This window comes from Emydura macquarii, unplaced genomic scaffold, assembly GCF_026122565.2.
Source record: "Emydura macquarii macquarii isolate MOO-44397 ecotype Brisbane River unplaced genomic scaffold, CSIRO-AGI_Emac_v2 contig_1253, whole genome shotgun sequence".
Classification (NCBI taxonomy): Eukaryota; Metazoa; Chordata; order Testudines; family Chelidae; genus Emydura; species Emydura macquarii.
Genome location: NW_027131390.1, coordinates 57,497,442 through 57,523,356, shown reverse-complemented (window position 1 = coordinate 57,523,356; position 25,915 = coordinate 57,497,442). Strand labels below are relative to the sequence as shown.

Here is a 25,915-nt window from a genome sequence, read left to right as displayed (position 1 = left end):
CCCAGCTTGTGTACAAAGACCCATGCTAGCTGTCATCGAGCTACCACGAGTATATGTAGTAGTGTAGCCACAGGCAGCAGCACTGGTGAGTACACACCCACAGGGTTCAGGCAGGTTTGTACTCAGCATAGCTAAGCCGTGATACCACTGCCTGGGCTACCCCGGCTACACTTCTATTTATACTCACACTCACTGTCACTGAGCTAGTGCAAGTATCTGTACTTAAGCTGAGAATCATCCCATGAGCTCGTAATGTAGACATAGCATTAGGCTTCTAAGGTCTTCTAAATACACTACTCACAATTTTCTTCAGGCTCTCGCAATGGAAAAAGGCAGCAGGCAATGGGTAAATAACTGTAATCAATTAAATAGCTCCTATGCTGCGGACTACTGCATAAGCAAGAAAAACATAGATCTAGACGTGTCCTGAGTAGTAAAAAGCCTTGAGCATGAACCAAATTCTTCCCCTTTGGTCAGCATCTTCCTATGAAGGTCAGTTTTGTGAATGATGCCTACATCCCCTTGTGAATCTAGCCCAAAAGTTTATTATTTTGGCCTAACCTATTGGGCATATTTGGATAGAATTCGCAAATAGTTTCAGATGACCTGAATCTACATTTTTCAGCAAATACACTATATGTCTGAAATATTTTGCCAAGCTCTAGTTCAGAAGTCTGAATATCGTTTTTAACTTGTATTCCAGGGAGGTTCAGTTACAAAGAGCAAGTTGTCATAAATGTCTGAAAAGTCCTCTAATGTGTTGGTTACAATGTTGCAGGTAGGATTCACCAATGATGGTAGAATCATAGCTGCAGATATTGAGTGCTACATTAATGCTGGATGTACACTAGATGAGTCTGAACTGGTAAGTTCTTCAAAACTGGTGGTAACTTCACTGGCCACAAAACAGAAGGAAAATGTCCTTGTTCAGACTTGTTTCTGGTAAGTAATGAGTCTGTTCTCGTTAAGTATGACTCTCTGATTGTGGCAGAAATGCATCTGTGGCGTGGATTTTTGTTTCAGTAGCCCAACAAGGCCTCTGTCTCCTATCAGGTTTAAAGAACATAGGAAGTACAAATTTATGATTACAGTGAAACCTGCCCAAGATACCATGCCTATTATATAACTTCCTAGCTTAATAAACCACCCTACAGTCTGGGCTAATTCTCTCCTCACTCATAGTTGTTTTACACTAGTGTAACTCCACTGACTTCAACAGAGTTACTCTTGATTTACTGTAAGCAGCAGCAGAATAATCAGGCCCCCGGAATATAATTCTGCTCCATCTTTAAGCAACATCATTTTGTCAGTCCCAATTAATAACACAGGTTTCACTGTAATTCTAAAGAAAAAGAAACCACTTTAACAGGGATAATCTCTCCTACTACAGGTAATTGAGTATGTTGTGCTAAAAGCGGATAATGCTTACAAGATCCCTAACCTCCGAGTGCGGGGACGTGCCTGCAAGACTAATTTGCCATCAAACACAGCGTTCCGAGGATTTGGCTTTCCACAATCGGGTTTGTTTACAGAATCCTGGATAGCGGCGGTAGCAACCCAAACTGGCTTGCCGCATGAGAAGGTAAATTAACTGAGTTTAACAAATAAAATAAGACATAACAGAGGCCTGCTTCTACTCCTGATCTCAAATCAATTGCAAAACTCCTGTGTCAAAAGGATGGGGAGCTAAACCTTCAAAAGCTCTTTCTGTTGAAGTAGATTCATATTGGGCCAGATCCCACCACTTTTACTCATACTAAGTACAAATAGTACTTTTATTGATGGCAGTGGGGCTGTTCATGAAGAAATACACTATACAGTGACAGAATCTGTCGATGGAAGTTTATTTCTTCAATTGGAAGTCTCACATCTGATGTGTTCAGCTCCAGTCACTGTAATAGAGTCTCTCCCCTTTCCATTCAGTCTGGTGTCTAGTTGCCTGTCTGATGTTTCCTCCTGGACATCCAGCTGTTGTTTGAAACTCAGCCTCTCCCAACTGGACTTCTCATCTTTCCTATTAACCTCCCTATCTCCGTTCTTTGTCTTCACCAACAGCTTCAATTACCTGGTCCTATAATCTTATTATCAAACTGACCCTTCTTTTAACTTGTCCCCTCATATCCAAACTCACTAATTCCCTTTCCTTCTCCTTCTTTGATATCACCAATATCTACCCTTTTCTCCTGGTATCCACTACTAAAGTCATTGTCCATGCCCTGGTCATGTCTTGCCTAGATTAGCATAACTTCCTCCTTTTTGGCCTGCACCCGGCTTCTAGTCTGTGGAAAGTGTGACGGCTAAAGTACTTTTCCTTTCCCAGGACTCCAACAATATTGCCTTCTCCCTACCTCTTCCAATCCCCCCACTGACTTTCTATGCTTTACCACATCCCTTGTAAGCTTTTTGGCTCCACCTACAAGGCCCACACAGCCTTACCTAACCTACATTTCTACTCTCCTTTCCCCATCCCACTGCCCACGGCCTTCCCAGCTCCTAGGCCTTGCTCTACCCTTTGCTTCCTTTTCCTGCTCTCAGCTTTGTGCTTTCCCTAAAGCTGACTCCTACATCTGTGACAATCTTTCTCTGCCTCGAGACTTTTCTTTCCTCCTTCAAATCCTGTCTTCAAGCAGCCTCTCCTCCTTTTCTCTCATCATTAATGATACCCTTATTCTCCCCAGGGCTTCTGTCATGTGTTTGGCCTGATACTGCAAGCCTTACTTACATTGAGTAGTACTTACACGTGTGAGTACTCCCATTGAGACTACTCAGGTACATAATTACTACTTGATGTGAGTAAGGCTGATGGAATCAGGCACTTTGATTACCAGTGTTTTAGGATAGGGAATGTGTCGTTATATTTGTAAAATGCTGTGTGCACTGTTTTGGCACTATATAAATATTTTGTATCAGCTTATTCACCTTCTTTTTCAGATAAGGGAGATAAACATGTACAAAGGAGTTAATCTAACTCCCTTCAAAGAGGAGCTCGATGCAACAAACCTGATGAAATGTTGGAAAGAATGTATGGAGAAGTCTGAATACTATAGCAGGAAAACAGCTGTGGAAGAATTTAACAAGCAGAATTACTGGAAGAAGAAAGGGATTGCAATTATTCCCATGAAGTTTACAGTTGGATTTAATGCTACACAGTACCACCAGGTGAGCTTTTGAAGCGCTGCCTTAAAGACCTAAGAGCTCCAGCATTCTTAAAGAATAAGAGGGAGCACAGATATGAAGGAGGGGGAGAGGAGGAGAGAAAGACACACATCTGGGTATCTAATATGATAGACCCAAGTCTCATCCACTCAGCTACAATTCCTTTCAGAATGAATGTGCCAGATCTACATACTTGGCTGTCCTCTTTGTAACCACTGCTGTAACCACTTGACTACACTCTCCTCCCTTAGCCAGAAGTAGAACCACGGATTCCTGATTCCAGAATTCTACACCTGTCTAGCAAATAATTGTGTAGCTCACTGGCAAAATGTGTCTCATGCTCCTTTTAATTGCTGGCCCACAATAAGTGTAATGATTATTTCTGTAGCTGAAGCAGTAGAGGCTTGTGCTGGGGAATTGAAGGTTCAAACCCTACTGATGATCTTTTTGGGGTTCCTTATGGCTGCACATGATGTAAATGTCTGACTTTTTACAGTTTTGCTTTATGTAAATCATATGGTCACAAAATATCCTTTACAATGGGTTTGATATTCTTTAAAAAACCCAAAACATTCTAATCTATGAGCTACAGTGCAATGCACGACAAAATCCGGATGTTTCATATTTCGCTCATTTCGGTTGCTTGTGTTATACATTGGCAAGTTTGAAGGTTGAGAGCTCTGAGAGAGTTTCAAATAATTCACCCAACAATGGCTACAGTAGAACACTGAGGCTGCAAGTTACATACCCAAAGGGGAAATTCACCCTTGTGCAGAGGATCAGTACAAGACGAGGCACCATTAAGTTTCACCTAAGCTCTCAAAATAAGGCTTAAGTAATTGGTTGGCCTTGTGCTGACTTTCTGCATGGGGTGAATTTCAACCCTATGGGGAAATTCAGCAAAAGAGTACATTTATTTTTTAATTAAAGTTAGTTAAGAGGAATTAAGGTATAAAAGTATCAGAAAAGACAGAGAAGAAGATGAGCAACTCCAAAAATATAGGACCAGATCCTAAAGAACGTATTCAGTATTTACTCTGTTTTTACTCAGCCAAGACTCTAACTGAAACCTGCGAGTGTTGCCTGAGTTAAAACTGACTAAGGACTTGGGGATTCAGCCCTTGGAAAGTTCAAGCATCCCGCAGCCTCCCTCTCCCCCATAGAAATAATAATAGATCTTAAAATATAAAGATGTCGGATGGGCACTGAATTTCATAGCACTTTGCTAAGCTCAGTCCTTTTTTGCTCTTGGGACCTGGGTGCATTGCAAAGGCATAGCATATGAATAATTTCTTTCCAGCTTCATGTTTAGTTCTCCATTGTATTCTCCTGTTCCTGCATGTGGGTAGATGGCTTGCATGGGATAGACTTATCCTTATGATCATGCACAGGAGAGATTACTTTTCCTGATGGATGATCATGAATGGAAGTTTATCACTTCTGTTCAAATTTACTACTTGCATAACCCCATCCTCTCCCCAGTTTAAGATAGCTACCCTTCTGGAATCTAACTAATAGCATGGATGTGCCAGCGTAAAAACAGACAGATAATGAAGTAGGTCCCAGTCAATTCACTTGACAACAAAGAAGGGTCCCAAACAGTGGCCAGATAGTTACATGAATTTGTAACAAATCTGTGCTGCAGACAACAGACTCAATTACTCAATATAAATCATGTGGAAACACATACACACATGCGCACACACACAGAAGGAGTTTGGACTAGTATCTGGATTCTTCGATTCTAAAACATAGGCCTCTACCACTTGATCTAAAGGAGAATTTCTGTAGCTGTTCATAGTTACAGCTGTTCATAGCCTGTTATCCTGTCTGTGGGCAAGCTGCTAGAGGGCAACTTGACTCACTCCCACACCCAAAGCCAGTACACTGCCTACTGTCCGCAAGGACCAGCAGCCCAGCATCAGACACTGCCTGGTGAGGAGGAAATGGTGTTTGATTTTAAAAATACTTCACAGGAGAAGTGAGATGATGACTAAGCTCATTCTCCCAGTTTCACAATAAGAAAAAAAATAACTGTTTTAAAAAATAAAAAATAAATTGTTGAAATGAATGATGGCATGCCTTGCAGAACTCCAATTAACAATAAACTGCTTAGCAAAATGGCTCCTCATCCTAAATTGCTAACTGTTGTCAGACAGCTGGAGGACTCCCTTACCCTCTTAACAATGCCCTGATTGCTGTGCCCTCTGAGAATGAAATCTGACCCCCCTCCCTGCTCCTGTTGGTACATCCTCTTGTTGAAAATGGTTATGATGTTAGTGTGACCCGTCCATGCCTAGGGTAGCCACCTGAAAATGCCAAGGTCAGGTCAGGCTGTAAAAGGAGAGCAGATTCTCCCAGCACTGGTGGGGTGACACTGAAGTCAGACTTCCCAACCAGCCACAAACAATGCTTCTGATTCCCTACACTGGTTATCAAGAAGCCAAAATAAAAATATACACAGCCCCCTTTACTGCATTTCAGTCTCTGGCTCCCAATCAGCTACTAGGTCCAGTAAAGAGACCAGTTATTTAAACTCTATGCTCTTTACCAAAAAGGTTTCTCCTGACCCCAAAGGGTCAGCCACATTACCAGATCAATATAAGTTTAGATCTTACCCAAAATACCACGCTGCCAGCCAATCCTTTAGTAACTAAAACTAAAGGTTTATTATAAAAAGAAAGAAACAAACTATAAGAGAAATATTAAAGGATTAAAGCAATCAGACAAATACAATTGATTTGAAAGTCCATATATATTAGGTTTCTAATGGAATTGTGGAGTTTGGAGATGGTATACATCTAGTACCTGGATGGGTCTCAGTCCTTTGTTTCACAGCTTCAGTTCAGTTGTAGATGAGTTGATCCAGAGGTAGGCTGAAGACTGAAGACAAAATGGATGTTGTGCAGCTGCCTTTTATGTCCTTTGGCCTTTGCCATGCTGCTTGTGGAATTTTACAGGAATAAGTTGGAGTCCAGGGTCACATGAGTGACTGGTGACTCATCAGGTATATCCCTGGTTTCTCCCCCTGGCCCATCATACCTGTGAGTTTCCTTAATGGACCATTAAGCAGACGCTTGAGCTGCAGCCACCCTGTCTGGGGTGTCACCCAGACACAGCACAATTTGAAATACAGATATATCAGCCATATCCATAACTTCCATTACACATATAACACATGAACATAATAAACATTATATCTTACTTAGCACATTATAGCCTTTCTAACAGTACCTGACACGGCATATCTCATGTGAATTATTATGATTTTGACATACTGATCTTAAACAATATAATAAGTGCCCCCCACCCCTCCCCCCAATCCAGCCAGTATGACAGTTAGCGTCAGCCTTAATTAATTAAACAACAATTTTCTGTTGGTTTTTCTTTAGGCTGCAGCTCTGGTCCATATCTATACAGATGGGTCTGTGTTGGTGACTCACGGTGGAATTGAACTGGGACAAGGAATTCACACCAAGATATTACAGGTAAGACAGGAATTAACCATTTGAATGAAGATGAAAATATGAGAAAGATACTCATGCGACTGCATCAGTAGAAAAGGTGAATGGTACTCAGAGGTCCTGCCGGGAAAACCTATGACAGCCAAGGTCAGGGTGGAGGCTCAGGCCGAGGTTTAAGAACATAAGAACGGCCCTATTGGGTCAGACCAATGGTCCATCTAGCCCAGTATCCTGTCTTCCAATAGTGGCCAATGCCAGGTGCTTCAGAGGGAATGAATAGAACAGGTAATCATCAAGTGATCCATCCCGTTGGCCATTCTCAATCTTTGGCAAGCAGCAATCCCTGCCTATCTTGGCTAATAGCCATTGATGGACCTATCCTCCATGAACTTATCTAGTTCTTTTTTGAACCCCGTTATAGTCTTGGCCTTCACAACATCCTCTGGCAAGAAGTTCCACAGGTTGACTATGTGTTATGTGAAGAAATACTTCTTTTTGTTCGTTTTAAACCTGCTGCCTGTTAATTTTATTTGGTGACATCAAGTTTTTGTGTGATGGGAATGAGTAAATAACACTTCCTTATTTATTTTCTCCATACCAGTCATGATTTTATAGACTTCTATCATATCCCACCTTACTCGTCTTTTTTCCAAGCTGAAAAGTCCCAGTATTATTAATCTCTCCTCATATGGAAGCTTTTCCATACCCCTAATCATTTTAGTTGCCCTTTTCTGTATCTTTTCCAATTCCAATATATCTTTTTTGAGATGGGGCAACCATATCCGCATGCAGTATTCAAAATGTGGGTATACAATGGATTTATAAAAAGGCAATACAATATTTTCTTTCTTATTATCTATCCCTTTCCTAATGATTCCCAACATTCTGTTAGCTTTTTTGCATGTTTTCAGAGAACTATCTACAATGACTCCAACATCTCTTTCTTGAGTGGAAACAGCTAATTTAGACCCCATCATTTCATATGTATATTTGGGAATATATTTTCCATTGTGCATTACTTTTTATTTATCAACATTGAATTTCATCTGCCATTTTGTTGCCCAGTCACCTAGTTTTGTGAGATCTCTTTGTAACTCTTTGCAGTCTGCTTTGGACTAAACCAGGGGTGGGGAACGTCCGGCCCGCGGGCCGTATACATCCCACGAAATCATTTGGTCCGGCCTGCGGCGGGCCGCATACGGCCCGTGAAATCATTTGAATCATTTGAATTCGGCGGCGGCGCGGTTTCACGGCAGCGGCGGGGGGGAATTCGACGGCGGCGCGGTTTCACGGCGGCAGTGGGGTTCCGTGGGGGGGCAGTGCCCGCCGCCGAAACCCTGCCGCCGTTTGCCCCTTTTCGGCGGCGGGGGACTTCGGCGGCGGGCACTGTCCCGCCGCCCCCCACGGAACTCCGCCGCCGCCGTGAAACCACGCCGCCGCTGAATTGCCCCCCGCCACCGAATTCTCCCCCGCCGCCAGGGCCACCATCAGGCCCTTCACAGAAAAAAGGTTCCCCACCCCTGGACTAAACTGTCTTGAGTAGTTTTGTATCATCTGCAGATTTTGTCATCTCACTGCTTTTTCCAGATCATTTATGTTGTGTTACTGCTTTTGAATTACCAATAAAGCCAGACTTCTGGAAGGGGTAAGCCCAGAGACTAATGCCCAGATCCATAAAGATATTTAGGCACCAAATGTAGAACACAACAGATGACAAGGATCCAAAATGAATGGGAGACAAAAATTATTCATGCAGAAAACTAAAATGCTGTTGTGTTAGTTCCTTCAGTGTAAATAATTATCTCTATAGCTTCAGCATCAAGATTCTGCATTTCTGATATAAATACCTGTAGACAGTGAAAGTGTGCAGACACCAAATGTATGTGGAAATTAGGTATTTTGGGGACTGAAATTACGGATGCTGATGAGGTAATCTAAGAGAATGTAGTGTCACATTGTAAATTGGAATATGAACTAACCTAATAATTTAAAATGATTTGGCTAGGCAGAAAGAATGGTGAGATTTCAAATACAATAGAGAAAGAACTAATCATTATATTTAAAATCTGATCCAAAATATTCCACATGCCAAGCTAGAGAGAGCAGCTCATCCAGAGAAAGATCTGATACTAAACTCTCCAGTCCAGTCTATATCCACCATCTCCAAGAAAAAGGTAGGAAAATGTAGGGTAAAAGAGAATTTTCTTTAATTTTAGCTGTTCCCAGCTGTCTCCACCTCCTGTTAAGGCAATTATATGCATGTCATCAGGGTAGCTCTGTACGAAAACAGCAGCTGAATATGATTTCAGTGCTTGGCATTGTCAAATTAACACTAGACATCCCCTATCAAATTTGGTCTTATGTAAACACAGTATTGGCAGTCCTCTTTTTCTTGAGTCAATGCTGAACTCTCAGTGGAACTGGATATAATTTTGTTTACTTTCCTTACAGATTGCCAGCCGTGAATTGAAGGTACCATTGTCATATGTACACTTCTGTGAAACAAGCACAATAACTGTGCCTAATGCGATAGTCACAGCAGGATCAATTGGCTCGGAAGTCAATGGGAAAGCAGTTCAGGTTACATTTTTTATGAATTATTACTATGATTATTGCTTCTTTCAACTGATTTATATTGCTCTGCACATTTGCACCTCATTCATTGTTGTAGTTTCTGAGCACGCCAATAGAGCATATCAGTACCATCACCTCAGAATGTCTCTTGCTTGTTTGTCACATGAGCAGTTTAAGGGAGGGCAAATTACCAAACACTAGCTCACAACTTATTCCTCTCTGCTTTTCTGTATCAAATCTAAAAATACTTGTGCAGGATTTAGTCAGAGGAATCGATTGGTTCTCGTACCACCATGGATACTTAAACATAAGCTGATATAAGATTCCAGGATGTGCCTCTGGTGACATGATTACCATCAGAATGAAACACCTTTACCTTTATAGGTACTTTGGGCCTGATGCTGCTGACACTCCTGTAAATTGACCAAAACTAGTGACACTGTATCAGTGTAAAATCAGTATGAGATCAGAGCCAGGGTCTTTGTCTTTCCCTTGGTGATACCTTCAGTTAAACATGGGTGTGCAAAGGGGTAAGTTTCACCAGGTCAGACGCCAGTGCTGCTCATTGATAAGAGCTGCCTTCATGGCTGGCCAGCTAGCAGGAGAAAGAAGCTGCGGTTAGATGTTCCTGGGAAGTAATGGAATGATGGTCCTCAAAATGACTCTCTGACACAAATCAAACTCGCCTTGAACAGCTTTCTTAGGTCAAAGGCAGCATGGAGCAGAATTGGGTAGAGGCAGACTGCAGAGATACCTAGCAGGGTATCACTACCATATTAAAGGCTATAGGCTTTGAAATTTCAAAGCAGATGCTGCTGCTGCTGTTGTTGAATTAATCTTCTTTGCTCTGTTCATTGTTTCCCATCTCTCTCTTCTCCAGAATGCTTGTCAGATTCTTCGGAAACGCCTGGAACCCATCATTAATAAAAACCCTGAAGGGAAATGGGAGGACTGGGTCAGTGCTTCTTTTTACATGACTATTAAAATCATGGGCAAGGGTGTGGGTTGATAAATCATGGGCTACACTGTGTCATCTAGCAACAGGCAGGAGTTGGGAGCAGTGTGGAGCCACACTGCCCCAGAGGGAGCTTGGAGGGATTGTGCCTCAGGATGGACAGTGTAGCCTACTCCCCCCTCACATGACTGGCAAACTCCTGAGATTGTCCTTGGCCCTTGTCTGAGATGCCCTTGTGCCATCCCCTCCTATGTATCCAGGCCAGGGTCAGGGAGAACCTGGTCTTGTACTGGAATGGGATAGGGGCTGAGGTGTGTTGTCTGACTATATACATAACAGTATGGATGCATCAGCTGTGCAGTGTACATCAGAAACTACTCCTGGAACGGGAGGCCATGTGCACTATTTGGAAGGGGATGGTAGTAGCTCTGACTGCATTCCTACATATAACCCTCTGAAAATCACGGTTTTCTACTTTGTGATGACAAAACATTTTTAATAGATGTACTGACATATAATGTCCATTCCCAAAGTCTCCAGAATAGTATCATCTACATAGAGCAAGAGCACACTTTGAGCCTTGTCATCATCATTCTGTCCATTGCAGAATGAAGTCCTCACCGGAGGGCTACAATTCACAGCACCTCTTCCCTGGAATAGGTTTAGCTAATTAGGCCTGCACAGGATACCACTTCATCATTCCCTCATTGCTGCTGATTGCAATGGATGCATCTACCTTGTTGGTTTCCATTACACCAAGATCAGCTTTCTCCTTCCTCTTCCAGCAGCGTTTCCCAGCACATCACTACTGTACCAATGTTATAGGCTTCAGACTGTCCTTCACCACAGTTTTCCTTCTGATCCTTTTTCACCTGCATTCCCATGCAGTTTTAACCACACCTACTTCATCTTCTTGGCAAATGCCTGAGTATCTGCCCTGTATGTCTGTGCTCATCTGACACAAATGCCTAATAAAAACCCACTTCTCTTTAAACTAAGATGCAATTGGTTCTGCATGACTGTTCAGGCTTCTCAATTATCAGAAGCAGAAAATATTTCTATTATGGCAATGCCTAAAGTCCCCGATGAGGATTAGGGCCCCATTGTGCTGGGTGCTGTAAAAACAGAAAAGAGACACTCCCTGTCTTGTGGGGCTGCAGGTTAAAGAATGCTCCCTCATGAATACATTTGGGGGCGGGTGGTTTCTTCACCTTATCTTACTGGTTTGAAATAGAGCGTAGCAGATTGCTTATTGTGATTTCTTCTGGTTTTAGTTAATGAATTCACCACCACACTGAAGTCAGTAGGGATATGTGTTTGTATCAGTGTGCATAAACATTTCCTGATTAATTCTGCTGAAGAGCATGAAGGTGTTTGCTAACTGTGGTAAAGACTGAGTGAGAGTACTATGGTCTAGTTGGGTGAGCATGGAACTGGGAGTGAGCAGCTCTAAATCCTAATCCTGGCTCTGGTGCTGACTCCCTGTGTCCCCATTGGCAAGTCACTAGACCTGCTCTGTGTTAGATATAAACTTATTTAAAATGTTACACTAGCACATCCTGCTGATACAGATGCAGTGAAAGCAGTTTAAATCATGCTTAATGCAGTAATGTCTGTTCTCTATCATTTGGGTCTCTCTGCTGTCCTATTCTGCACCCTAATGCTCCCCACTGTTACTTTTTGTTAATGTAAAAATATTTGTATTTCTTTACCTGGATTTATATTTACCTTTCACACTAAATGTACCTATTGCAGATTACTGAAGCTCATGAGCAAAGTGTGAGTCTTTCAGCTACTGGCTACTTCAGGTAAGGAATGCTGTTAGTCTTTTTTAAATTACTGGCATCAAGGATCATAGATGTGGACCTTGATGGTGTGTCCAAATGAGGATAAGAGTCTCCCCTCTTGCCTTCTCCAATCCTTTCATTCTTCCCCTTTCCTTCTCTGTTGAAGGCCAAATCCTGCACTCAGCCCAAGTAAACAGGCTGCATGTTGGGCAATGGCAGGGGCCAGGAAAGGCTAAGTCTCCTCCCCAAGCTGTGCTCATTGGCCACTGCTGCATCTCCTGTCCTGTGCTAGGTGTTTGGAAGGTGGGACCATGTTTTCTGCACAGCCTCTCACCATGATGGGACATAGAAAACCTACATTGAGATCTGCTCCATGGCACCTACGAGACTGTGCCACCCCCTGGCACTCTGCCTCCTGCCCTCTGTTTCCTTGTGTGCAGCAGAAACACAGCAGTGCTGTGACACTGAGGGCCTTCTTCACCAGAGCCTGTGAAAACAGCTGGCTTGGAGCAGGATATTAACTTGGTCTTGCCACATGATTTCCATGACAATCTGCTCTACAATTGAGAGGGCAGTGGTGGGGGAAGGGGAAGTGTTAGAGATCAAATGCCAGTGCTCACTCAGTCTGAAGGATGCTCTTACTCCCACCAGAGGCTATGTGACAAATATGAACTGGGACACAGGGGAAGGAAATGCTTTCCCATATTTTGTTTTTGGAGTTGCTTGTTCTGAAGTGGAGATTGACTGTTTGACAGGAGATCACAAGGTAAATGGTGAATGTTAATTTATGCCCTTAGTATACATTGGTTAGATTCCTATATATTTCCCTCCAATGCTACACTGGTGTAGTTATTTTTCCTCTTGCTTTTTTTGCTGAGAAGGGAGAAATGGCATTAACTACATGTTCTCAAGGAAGTGCCAAGATAACTCTAAATAGCTCTGTCATTCTCAATCTCGTTTGTTAACCTCTTTGAAAGATCTGGTGCTAACCAGTGAGATTAAGGATGAGAAAGTCCAATACAACAGGAGATGATTAGAATAGAATAGATCAGTTTATTTTGTGGCCTTTAAATTAGACCTGATAGACTGAACCTATCCAGCAGGGGCCAACTGTGCAACAATATATGCCCAGTTAATTAGCAATTATCCCCTGTTTCACAGGGCTTTATTGAAGCAGTAGAAGGCATTGCCACATAAAGGGGGCAATGCAGAGGGGCGCCAGACAAAGAGCATCTCCCAAAGACATTGTTCTTATAGAGTATGGAGACCGGCAGAATGCTTCCAGTGATCCTGAGAGAAGCACATTCAGAAGCAACAACTACCACACCTCTTACTACTCATTGGAAGTGTCTGGCACCATGGGTGGGGCTATGACTCCCCCACATCTTGTCCTACTCATGTCCAGAAACCTTCTCCCACCAGCCAGCAGCACACCAGTGGGAGGAGACATGGCACCTTCTTCAAGGATAGCACAGTGGCCACTCGACATGAATTCCTTCTTCAGGCAAAATGCCCCTTGCAGCACTTTTAGACTCACAGCCCAACACAGGTGGTGGCTAACCATCACAATCCAAACCTTGGACTTCTACCAAGAGAGCAAGCAACAAGATCATTCTGGGGCTAATGTCCAGCCTGTGCCTTACCTCAGCACAGGGTGCTAATGTTGCATTTCAGTTGCCATACACTCATGGGTGTTCACCAAAACCACTTCAGATGAATTAATCCCTTGTCAGGCCAGGGCCTTTGAAGCTTGCGTCTGTGCTTCAGAATAAATCTGCACTACTTTACTGACAACCTGGAATATTATTTTGTGGGTGGGGTTTGCATTCCTTAAAAACTGCTATTTTTATTGTTTGTAAAATATGTGCCCACAACAGCTTATATTTGTTTAACAGAACATCAGAACAGACATTGTCATAGATGCTTGTTTCAGCATAAATCCAGCTGTAGATATAGGACAGGTATGTACCAGTATTTCCATACGTATACTTTGCAATAGATGTTAGTGATAGTTTTGCCTTGCACTGAAATACTTTCCATTAAGGGAGCCAAGCCTGTGTCCACTGAAGTCAAGGGGAAACTATCCATTGACTCTAATAGGTGTGGTTTGGGCTCAGAATTAGGTAGCATTTGCTTTGTGTTGGCATTTGTTAATGAAACAAGTTAAGTGGCCTACTACTGTAACATGCCAAACATCTTCTGAAGGTGGTGAGTGACTACAGGTCCTGTGGACTTCACTGGGAATTGAGGCCTTGCAGAAAGCACTCAGCACCTCACAGGATTAGGTCCCAAATCCCTCTTGGTGTCTCTTCTTCATCTTCTCATCACCCCACACAGAAAGCAAAAATAATTACCGAAGGCCAAATCCTGGTCCCGTTTAAGTCAATGGCAATACACTATTGACTTGAGTGGGACCAAGATTTGGCAGTGAATTTTCTGGTAATGGTAATACATATCAGAAAACCAATTTTTCTTTTATCAGTGGTTGGTTGGTTGGTCAGTTGGTCCTTAACATTCTTCTCAGACCAGTATTGGCACACAAAGGGGAACCCAGTCTCTTCTATTCCTCTCTGTCATTTGCTGATACTTCCATTTGCTCTGTGGTATTGAGATCAACTATTCTGCCCTCTCTGCTAAGGGTGGTTCTTAAAGTTTCTCTTGGAAACCCTCATTTCTTCACACCAGTTGGTTTGCACTTGACAGTTCATTTGGGAGTCTGTGTGTTGGCATCTGGAGTACTGTATATGCCCCAAATATGTCCAACGTTTCCTTCTGATTCTGGTGGAAATGAGCTGCTGGTTGATGATTTCTCAGATCCATTCATTGGTGATGATGAGTTTCTACCCAATGCCCAGGCTGCATGTTGGGCAGTGGCAGGAGCCAGGAAAGGCTAAGTCTCCTCCCCAAGCCATGCTTATTGGCCACTCCTGCATCTCCTGTCCTGTGCTAGGTGTTTGGAAAGTGGGACCACGTTTTCTGCACAGCCTCTCACCATGATGGGACATAGAAAACCTACACTGAGATCTGCTCCATGACACCTACGAGTCTGTGCCACCCCCTGGCACTCTGCCTCCTGCCCTCTGTTTCCTTTTGTGCAACAGAAACACAGAAGTACTGTGACACTGAGGGCCTTCTTCACCAGAGCCTGTGAAAACAGCTAGCTTGGAGCAGGATATTAACTTGGTCTTGCCACATGATTTCCATGACAATCTGCTCTACAATTGAGAGGGCAAATGAACTGTCAATGCCCAGAATCTTTCATAGAAAGACAAGGTGGTGTTGGCATGTAAAATTAAAAAGGTCGTAGAGCAGTTTTTAAACTAAGGGCTGGGGGAAAGACAACAGGTGCGGAGGAGCACATGGTTCAGACAGAGACATTCCTTAAAGGAGGATTTATTAATGGAGATTCTGTGTATCCTAGTAAGGAGGAGAGGATGGAAGAGAATAAAATATGGGTAAGATCTGATGAGAAACAGTCAAATGAAAAAGAGTCCCATTCAGTTACATCACTGTAGTGTAGGCTGCAGAAGATGTTGTGATGCGTTTGTGACGCGGCAGGTCTGGTCAGGACCGGTTGAACAGAGCACAATTATATAACCTGTTTTTCCTCCTCGTTATCTAATTGTGTTCTGTGCCAAGGAAAGTGAAAGTGTTAGCCAAGCCACCTGCTGTAAATAAGCCAGTCCCCGCTATGCCCTGAGTAAATATGTTATGCTGTATAAGAGCTTGAAATGCGAACAATGCCAGAGACTCTGCCATAAACTCACCGAGAGAGTCTGGCATTCCCCTGCAGCCGCTTTGCAGAGCCCTAGGGTCTCCCTCTGCTGTTTGGAGCATAAGATGTGATTAAAGATAAGTGTACCTACCCAGAGTGGGCGTGTTTTTATTCCTTACCTGGTATCCAGAACCGACAGGCAGGTATAACAATCACATAATAGCAGACAGCTTATACACAAATGCTAGAAGTCTAAATACTAAGATGGGTGAACTTGAGTGTCTCATATTAAATGAGAATATTGATCTAATAGGCATCCCAAAAAGTTGGTGGAATGAGGATAATCAATGGGACACAGTAATACCAGGGTACAAAATATATCGGAAAGATAGAACAGTGATAGTGAAAGATAGAACAGGAAAGATAGTACCGGTGGGGGAGTGGCACTATATGTGAACATAGAGTCAGATGAAGTAAAAATCTTAAATGCACTAAACTATACCATAGAATCTCTATGGATAGTAATTTCATGGTTGAATAAAAAGAATAGAGCACTAGCGATGTACTACCAAACACCTGACCAGGATGGTGATAGTGACTGTGAAATGCTCAGGGATATTAGAGAGGCTATAAAAATAAAAAACTCAATAATAATAGTGGATTTCAACTATTCCCATATTGACTGAATACATATCACCTCAGAACTGGATGCAGAGATAAAGTTTCATGACACCTTAAATGACTGCTTCTTGGAGCAGCTAGTCCTGGAACGCACAAGAGGAGAGGCAATTCTTGATTTAGTCCTAAATGGAGCATAGGATCTGGTCCAAGAGGTGAATATAGCGGAACCGCTTGGTAATAGAAACCATAACATAATAAAACTTAACATCAGTGGTGGGGAGGACATCAAAGCAGCCCACCATGGTAGCATTTCATTTCAGAAAGGGGAACTACACAAAAATGAGGAAGTTATTTAATCAGAAATTAAAAGATACAGTGTCAAAAGTGAAATCCTTGCAAGTTACAAACTTTCTGTCACCACTGAATGAGACGCAGACATTACTATAGGAGTTGCACCTTCCTGCCACAGGTATTAATTTGGCCTATTTTCAGATTGCATTCAACCTTTTGTTGTGGGTTAGGTGAAACCTTGTTGATATGGTTGGGATGTGGCTGCCTCCTTATCTTCAGGATAAATGTAAAGAAGCCGTTGTAACCCAGTGTTTGAAACAATAGCATTAGCACCCAGAACACAGATACATGGAAAAGCTGAGTAGATGCTGAATCAGGTGGCCCAAGGGGTTTCAAAAGCAGGGGCTAGGGCTTTGATTGATGAAACTGTTTTGGTCTGTATGTAAGAGAGAGAAAGAGAGCACAAGTGAAGTAGCCAGCCAGAGAAAGCCAAGCAGACAGTAAACAGAAGGCTGGTAATGTGACCTTGAAAGAAAGCTAAGAGAAAAAGCTGTTTGGGGACACAGTACTGGCTAGAAAAGCAGGCTTGGAACAGCCTGCTGTTCATTTCCTACTGTGTTCAAGGAAACAGGACTTTGTATGTTCTTTGTGAACACACAAAACTGCATCAAAGAAATACCTGATGATCACCCATTTCTCCTCCTAAATGGAACAATTTACAAGACCCCAAATTTTTGGTTAGCCGCTCAGATTAAAAAAGGTAACACTATTAAATAAGAGTGTCTGACAACTTCTCTAAGAAGAAATCCACAATTTCTTTTTCAATGTGTTAGGTTGAATAATTTATTTATCTTACAGTTCTTGGGCAAATTCTTGGCCCTATAAGTAGAGGCATTGAAATCAGTAAGCCAGATTCTGCTCTCAGTTACACCACTGTGAATCTGAAATAACTCTACTGACATCAGTGGATTTATTCTGAATTTATACTGGGGTAAGGAAGAGCAGAGTTTGCCCCAGTGGGAATATTTCTGTGAGTACAACTTGGTCCCATATGGTCCTACTTAGTTTAGCATTTGTCTTTGGCCTAGGTGCCGCAGAAGGAAAGAAGCCAGTTAATGTTGTAGATCTAAAAGTTTTAGTTATGGTCACATTTTTATCTTTTTAAATGAATAAAAACAGAAATTGTGTACATTTTTTCCCTCAGATTGAAGGTGCTTTTATTCAGGGGGTTGGACTTTATACAATGGAAGAAATAAAGTTCTCCCCAGAAGGAGAGCAGTACACTTTGGGTCCAGATACATATAAAATCCCTGCTGTCTGTGACATACCTGAACATTTCAGGGTTTACTTGCTGCCGAACTCCCGAAACTCAATTGCCATCTACTCCTCCAAGGTAAACAAGCCAACTGTGCTGTATAAAGTCATAGCAGGTTCTGAACGTTACTCAGCTACAGCTACCAAAGTGCACTTACTATGGTGTGTGTATTTAAAAAGTGCTTTCCAGCTGTAGCGATATTACAGGTTTCAGAGACGTTCCCTATACTTAAAATGGGGAACACCACGGACACCAGTAATGCCTGTAGAACCAGAAGAACCTTTATAAGTTCACCTGCTGTGAGAAAAAGGGTAATTTTCATCATTGATTTATTTTGATGTTTTGTCTTTCTTCTTCTTATGTACTTGTATAACAGTAGCACTCAGAAAAGCCCATCTGAGATTGAGACCCGAGCATGCCAAATTCTGTACATACACATAGTAAGAGACAGAGCCTGCCTTGAAGAGTTTACAATAAACACAGGGTATGAAAAAGGAAGAATTATTACCCCCATTTTGCAAATGGGGAAGTGAGGCAAAGAGAGATTAAGAGGCTTGCCCACTGTCTCACAGGAAATCTGTGGCAGAGGTGAGAACTGAATCCAATTCTCCCATTGCCTTATCCACAAGGAATCTCCTTTGTATCCTTCTCATCATGTGCTGTAAGGGTGAATTCATCCCTGTGCAGAGCCAGCCCAAGGCTTATGAAACAATTAAATCCTCAGAATAGAGTTTAAGTGGGACTGTAATCAGGGGTAGGCCTTGTGCTAGTAGAAGAGGCAGACGTCCAGTGCCCCAGCCTAGTATCTGGAGGAACTGCATCTGAGACATGGGAATTTCCAGGAGAAAGTTCACTTTGGATGCCTACTAGGGATGAATGTCTTTAATAGCTTAGAGCAAGTAGATTTTTTCTAGTGGAGATGATGCTAGAGGCAGAAACCATCACAGTTCTTTGTAGAGATTAAACAATGCCACTTTATCCATTCAGGAACTGGAATAAAAAAAGGAAGGGTGCCTAGTTCTGTTTGATCAAATACAACGAAATCCATTTGTAAGGTGTATTGGTACTGAAAGGCCTGAATTGTTTCATTGCTTTGCAGTGCAAATGATGCAATCCCGGTCAGAGCAAACCTTTGCTTAAAGTGGAGATGGGCTGTGAATTAAAAAAAAAACCAAATGCAATTCCGATCAGAGTGAACCTTTGCTTATAGTGGAGATGTGCTGTGAATTTAAAAAAACCCAAAACATTATGAGCCAAACCCTAATCCTCAACTCTTCAGTAGTCTGGAGTGCTCAGAGCCCTGAAGAAATGGATTGTGTCCAGCTGTGTTGGTGTAAAACTTAAGTGTGGGCCAGATCTTCACCAGGTATAAATCAGCCTACCTCCATTGAAGTCAGTTGGCCAGATCCTCAACTGGTATAAATTGATGTAGTTTCAATGGAGCTATCTCAATTTGTGCCAACATGTTGCCCATCGCTGTTGTCAATCAGTTTCTAAGCAAATCTATGTGACTGCCTTTGTTCTCTCTCAGGGAATAGGCGAGGCAGGGCTGTTTCTGGGATGTTCTGTGTTCTTCGCTATAAGGGATGCAGTGGCTGCTGTGAGGAAGGAAAGAAGACTAACCAAAACTTTCACACTGAACAGCCCACTGACTGTGGAACGGATTCGAATGGCCTGTGCTGATAACTTTACTGAGATGGTAATGGGGTTTTTTTATTAATTCTTTTGAAACATTACAGGTTAGCCTCCTCCTCTTCCTTACTTCATGTCTTGATGATTCTGAATTATTCTGTGTTCACACAAACTAAACATTGAGCTGCATCTTCGTTACATACTGTATTAGACTCACTGGAGCCTTGCATTTTACTTAATCAATAATACTTTGTTCTCTTTTTTTTTTTTTTTTTTTGCCCAGTGCAGCATATACTGACAGCTAGAGATGAGCAGTCATAAAACAGGCTGAATCAGGCTTTGAACCTACCAGTCTATTAAATTTCTTCACTGATAATGACTTAAATTTATATAGCACCTTCCCTCCAGAAGAACCCAAAAGTATTTTACAAATGATGGGCTGGCTTTGTCCTCATGTCATTTCATTTACTTCTGTAATGTTACACCAGTAATTAATTTGTCCCCATATAAGTATCTACATTTACAGTGATCTACAGTAGCTTCCAAATAATATGTGGATGGAATTTAAGATGTTGGCTTTAATCTGTAAAGCCCTAAATAGGTTGGGGCCCGATTCTCTCAAACCATCTCATTCTCTGTGTGATCCTCTGGCAGTTGTTATCGCAGGTGGTTATCACATCCTGGGTTGTGTGAGAGACTAGAAGCAGGGCTTTTTGGTGGGGGTTCTCAACTTTAGAATTCATTCCCTACTTTCATTCACCAAAGCCTAGGTCTTTGGCCTTCACATCATGTTATACAGCTTTGTTCAGTTCTGGTGCCTACAATTTGTTCTCCAAAGTTTCTTTCACATATAGTCCAACTCCTGCTTCCTTTGTCTCAATTCGCATCCACTGCATCTGAAGAAACAAGAAGGAAGTTGATAAATTGGAGAGGATTCAGAGAAGAACCACAAAAATGATTAAAGGATTAGAAAACACGCCTTACAGGAATGCACTCAAAGAGCTCAATCTATTTAGCTTGACAAAGAGAAGATTAAGGGGTGACTTGATTGCAGCCTATCAGTACATGAGGAACAAATATTTGATACTTGGCTCTTCAGTCTAGCATGGAAAAGTATAACATGATCCAATGGCTTGAAGACGAAGCTAGATAAGTTCAGACTGGAAATAAGGCATACATTATTAACAGTCCGAGCAATTAACCATTGGAACAATTTTTACCAAGGATCGTGGTGGATTCTCTATCACTGAGTATTTTTAAATCAAGTTTGAATGTTTTTCCAAAAGATGTTCTAGGAATTATTTTGAGGCGGTTGTATGGCCTGTGTTATATGGGAGGTCAGATTAGATGATCACAATGGTCTCTTTGGGCCATGGAATCTATGAATTACTTAATTTATTACTATTACTTATACTACAATGATGCCTAGAGGCTGTGACAGTTCTCAGGTAGCCCAGGACTATTAGTCACCTTGTTACCCCCCTGCCTTCAGCATGAGTGAGACTTGCTTGTGCATAGCTGGATATCAGCTACCTGACACCACCAGCCTGTTAGTTACCCAAACACTCTCTTCTGAGCTCTGATGGCCCTTGCTTTGCTTTGCAGGTTAACAATAGATGTACCCCAAATCCTAAGCCCCTTTGAAGTGTTTCCTTGTAGTGTCTAGCCCCTTCTCCACTTAACACTTGCAGAAATACCCAAGCTGCCGTCCACAAGGAAACAGTGTACACATCAGCTTGGATGACTCAGTTCAGGGTCTGCACTTAGCTTAATATACAGCAGATGTATTTATAGTGAAAAACAAGGATAAGTTTATTATCAAAGATTGAAGAGATAGTAGTAAGGATAATGGAAACAAAAGGTTACATATAAAACAAAATAATAACATATCATAACATGCTACCTAGAGACAGGAGGCTAAACTAATAGTTAAGCTTAGTCTAATGAAGTTTATCTCACTTAAAGCTTTGTGCAGCATCTTCCATCAAGTCTAGTTGTGATGCAGTTTTCATTAAAGTAAATGCGTTGCCTGTTTACTTCCTAGGTGCAAGATGACAGGGTGTTATCTTTGTTTGAAGGCCAGAAGAGGGGGTTTGGGAAAGATTTATTTCAGGATGTTGTCCCCATCGAATATGAATTGTAATTGTTTGATGGTATCTCATACGGGTTCCAGCATGGGGTGGTAGGTGACAGCTAGGGTGTGCAGTCGTGGAGGGTTTTTTAGATACAGTCACTGCACACAGTGATAACTAGGCAGTGTGAAAGAAATCCATTGACTTGGAAAATAAAATGTGGTTTCATTAAAAAGTTTTCACTAAAGGCCATTTTTACAGGCAAATTTTTGTTAATTTTTTTTACTTGCATATATGTTCCCTCCAAAAACGTGAGTGTAATCCTCTCTATATATATCCTGATCTCATAAACTTCATGGCAGTGGAACCAAAGACCAAGAGGGGTCCTTGGTTCTTCTCTAGCAGAGCTTCTCACCTTCCCTCCTGATGCACATCTCCAGTGCTTCCTCAGCCTCTTTATGGAAGTCTCAGTTCCCTGCTGTTAATAGGGTGTTTAGTAGTGTCCTTAAAGGCTGACAGTCTGCCCAGGAGATGGTATTAGCCTGACTAATTTAATTCCCATTTGATAATGGCCACCCCTGCTTCCTGCAACCTCAAACTGACTTTCAGAAAAAATCTGCAAAAACTAAAATGGCACCAGCACTGCTACTGAAATGGAGAAGAGTTGAGTCACAAAGGAAAAGAATGGGTAATTGAAGGCTTACAAACAAGACCTTCTTCCTTGCTGGTTGTGCAGGAGTTTGTCATGTCTAGCATTCTAGAGCAATCCATTTACCACAGGCAATTCACCTTGTTTTGGTCAGTGACACCAAGTCTGTGGGCCATATTGTCTCCTCTGAGATTTCCTTCCGATGGAGGATGAAGCAGTGGAATCCCACTCCTTTGGAAATCAGAGGCAGGGGGCTTAAGGCAACACAAGATATTTTCTCTCCTTCCATTCCCATCTAAGCCCCTCCATGAAAATTTTGCTTGGTTCATCTAGTGTGGGTTGAGGGGAAAGCATGGGAGTTTGGGGGTAAAACAGTGCTGATGGGGGAGAGCTGATTTTTGTGGCCCTGTCATGCTGGGCCCCAGCAGGGCTTTCTCCCGGTAAGTTATTGCTGGTCAACATTAGCTCCAACTCCACACCTTCAGGCTTTCCACAGGGGAGATTGGGGCCAGGTATAAAAAGGAAAAGCAAGGCAGAACAGTTCCCAAGGCAGCCCTGCAGTCCTCAGACTAAACCATGGAAGGTCAAAAACTCTGCATTGATACCTGCCCCATCCAGCTAAAAAGGCCCTTAGATCTGTGGGATTTCCCTGTAGTTGTCATGACCCCTGTGGTTTAACATAGCCACAGTCCCACAGATAACCAATCTCCCCAATCACATGCTGTAGTGGAAATTCTGCTGCCAATTTTTCTATCTAACTTGGGCTCTTTGTCCTATGAGCTCATCCATGAGCCTGTCTGTGTTACTGGGGCTTGATTTTGATTAACTATATGGTTATAAATCAAAGGTGTCAAGCTACTTAAGGGGATGGCTGATTTTACAATCCATTGTAAACAAGATGTGAAAGTACAGATGAGCGTGGGCAGTGGCATTTACATAGCTAAAAAGAAAACATTTTCGGACCACAGATTTTGAATTACAGTGAATTCTCTCTTGTTTAATAATGTCAAACCTAACAAAACTATTATTTTTGTCTTTTTTTTTTCTTTTAGATACCCAAAGATAAGCCTCAAACCTATAAACCTTGGGCCATCAACATAGCCTAATACTGTGTTTTCCGGAGTATGAAATAATTATGTGACTGTTTCTGTCACTGTTGGTTTAAAGCATTCCAAATCTACTAATAAAATATCTGATTTAAAATCTACTCTCACATAGACATTTGTGGACCAAAATATTATTAACTTCAGCTCCACTGCACTGACAAAAAGGAAATCTTTAATTTTTGAGAAACTGTGGACCAAATTCTGCTCTCTATTACATCATTGTAAATCTGGAGTGACACATTGGCCTTCAAGGTAATTACATAGGGGAGTAAAAGAGAGCAGAATTTACCCCAAAATCACAAGCTATTCCTTTTTTGTCACTTGCTGCATCCATTTTATGACCCACTTACACCCATTGTTGTCATTATTATTAATTGTGTCTATTACTGTAGCATCTAGGAATCCCAATCCTATTATGCTAGGCATTTACCAAAAAAATAACAAAGATATTTCTTGCCCCAGAGAGCTTCAGAGTTTAGGTCTCATCTCAGACAGGACTCAACAGGTGGATAATACAGATACATGGATTTAGAGAAGTGGAGTTGAGAGGGAAAAGTCACATAAAACAAATGGAGTTTATCATAAAAGGAAAGGTGTCAGCTCACCACTTACCTAAGCAGTGCCAGAAGGTAGGATTTGTAGACATCATGACCGAGGTAGGTTTAAGGAAGGATTTTAAAGCAGATGAGGTGACAGCCTTATGAATTTTGGGGGGGAGTTTTTCCCATACACAGGTGAAGGCCTGGGAAAAAGTATGGAGGTATCTGAGGGAGAAGCAGACAGGTGAGTGGCACAGGCTGGCACAGTTGGCAGCAACAGCTAAATGATTAATAATCGCTTTTGAGAGTTCAAAGCTGGAAAAGTCACTGCAAGAACAAAAAATATTACTATATAAATTAGCATAAGAAATAATTGTATAGGTACAATACACTTTATTTACATTGGATTACATTCTGCTGTCAGTTACACATGTATAGATCTGGAGTAACTCCATTGGTTTTAATGGAGATGATCCAGATTTACACCAGTGTAGCTGAGAAGAGAATGTACCTTGTTACAGTCCAATCATATTTAATTCAAAGGTTTTAGAGGGAAAATATTATACTTTATTTCTTTACAAATATATTTATATTGCAATAAATGTAGAACATTCTTCCACCACCTATTTGTAAAATAGACCTGTCCATTTCTCTTGATAAATCGCTAGCACCTGGTAAGAAAAGCACACCAGAGCAATATTCATAGTGATCTTCAAGTTCACAAACCCAATAAGGATGTGATGGCAGGAATTAGCTAATAGGTATTTAGTTTTATGTTAGTTATTTTAGGTTAAGATGTTTGTAAACTATGACATGTTTGGACTCTTCATTTTACAGTAAATTTTGGACAAATGAGCTAATTTTAGATTTAATCACCAAAGCAGTCAAAGCACAAAAAAAGATATGGGTTTGAATGTAATAGGAGTAAAGGAAGTAACATGTAATGAAGTGGAAATCCCATATTGGTACTATGCATTCTTGAGGGCTGTTGTGTTTTTGTGATTCTACAGGACTGCTAGTTAGAATGTTTGTATTTGTTTAAATGTGTTTTCAATAAAAAGAAACATAGGGAAAGAATGCTTGCCTGAGAATATTTCATTGGAATGCTAGATAGAGCTCTGTTCAGTTGTTTTGTGACATATATGGTCTATAGAGGACATAGTTCCCAGAAAAGAAATAATTAACTGAGTACAAAAATAAAGTAAAATATAGATCCTGAAAACACCCACGCGTGCACTTTACTTAATGAACAGTCCCACTGAATGGAACAATGTACTGAATAAGGCTACTCTCATTCTGAAAGTTAAGTACGAGAACAAGTTTTTGCAGGGTCAGGGATTTAAACATTATTCACAAGGATTGGTGATCTGGTACTGCCATGGTGGTAGCAGTGGTAATTTGCATGGTTTATAACAGTAGATTCTGAAGATATAAAATTTAACCACCTTCATGTAGTAGGTACAAAAAGTGTTTAAAAGTTCTGATTTGAGAAGTAATATATTGAGGGATAATGCACCAAATTGTATTATATATTCCACTAAAATAATACTACATTTATTGAGAGCAAGAAATTTCCCTTGATATAAACAGCACTGTATAGTCACCCTGTCATGCAATCTAGATCTGTAGGGTTATGTTTTCAAATGTGCCCACAAAACTGTAGCTCCAAGAAGTATTTCATTTTCAGGTTCAAATGCCCAAGGACAGTGCAGGAATGGTTGGATTGCAAATGGCGTAGTGGAATGTTTTTACCTGACAGTGTCCTATAAGTATGTGAATGATGGGATCAGGGGTGGTCTTTGTTTCATGGAAATTAGCTACGGCAATTGAGGTTTGGGCAAGAAGTTAGAGCGGACCTTAGAGGGGCAACCAAATGTGGCCCAACCCATCAAGCTGCAATCCTGCAGCTTTACTCACATAAGTGGAGGTCATATGGGATGACTTCGGTGAGATTACTCACATGAGTAATGACTGCAGGATCAGACTAAGCGAAGTAACTCATATTAACTGGTTACAATAGTGAGATAGGAGTCAGATCA

The 25,915-nt window shown here is 41.6% G+C and overlaps 1 protein-coding gene across 1 annotated transcript in view; it reads left to right on the top strand.

Annotated features, from left to right (window-relative positions):
- The window catches only part of LOC137154103 (aldehyde oxidase 2-like), a 72,596-nt gene extending 48,445 nt beyond the window's left edge, over window positions 1-24,151 (top strand). Inside the window, exons 24-35 of the mRNA XM_067549830.1 lie at window positions 779-865; window positions 1,391-1,582; window positions 2,932-3,159; window positions 6,549-6,644; window positions 9,072-9,200; window positions 10,075-10,149; window positions 11,905-11,957; window positions 12,588-12,702; window positions 13,832-13,897; window positions 17,768-17,956; window positions 19,410-19,577; window positions 23,284-24,151. Of these exons, the coding sequence (XP_067405931.1) occupies window positions 779-865; window positions 1,391-1,582; window positions 2,932-3,159; window positions 6,549-6,644; window positions 9,072-9,200; window positions 10,075-10,149; window positions 11,905-11,957; window positions 12,588-12,702; window positions 13,832-13,897; window positions 17,768-17,956; window positions 19,410-19,577; window positions 23,284-23,337 (1,452 nt within the window). The 3' untranslated portion in view covers window positions 23,338-24,151. The remainder of the gene's footprint in view (window positions 1-778; window positions 866-1,390; window positions 1,583-2,931; window positions 3,160-6,548; window positions 6,645-9,071; window positions 9,201-10,074; window positions 10,150-11,904; window positions 11,958-12,587; window positions 12,703-13,831; window positions 13,898-17,767; window positions 17,957-19,409; window positions 19,578-23,283) is intronic.
- Window positions 24,152-25,915: the final 1,764 nt, after the last annotated feature.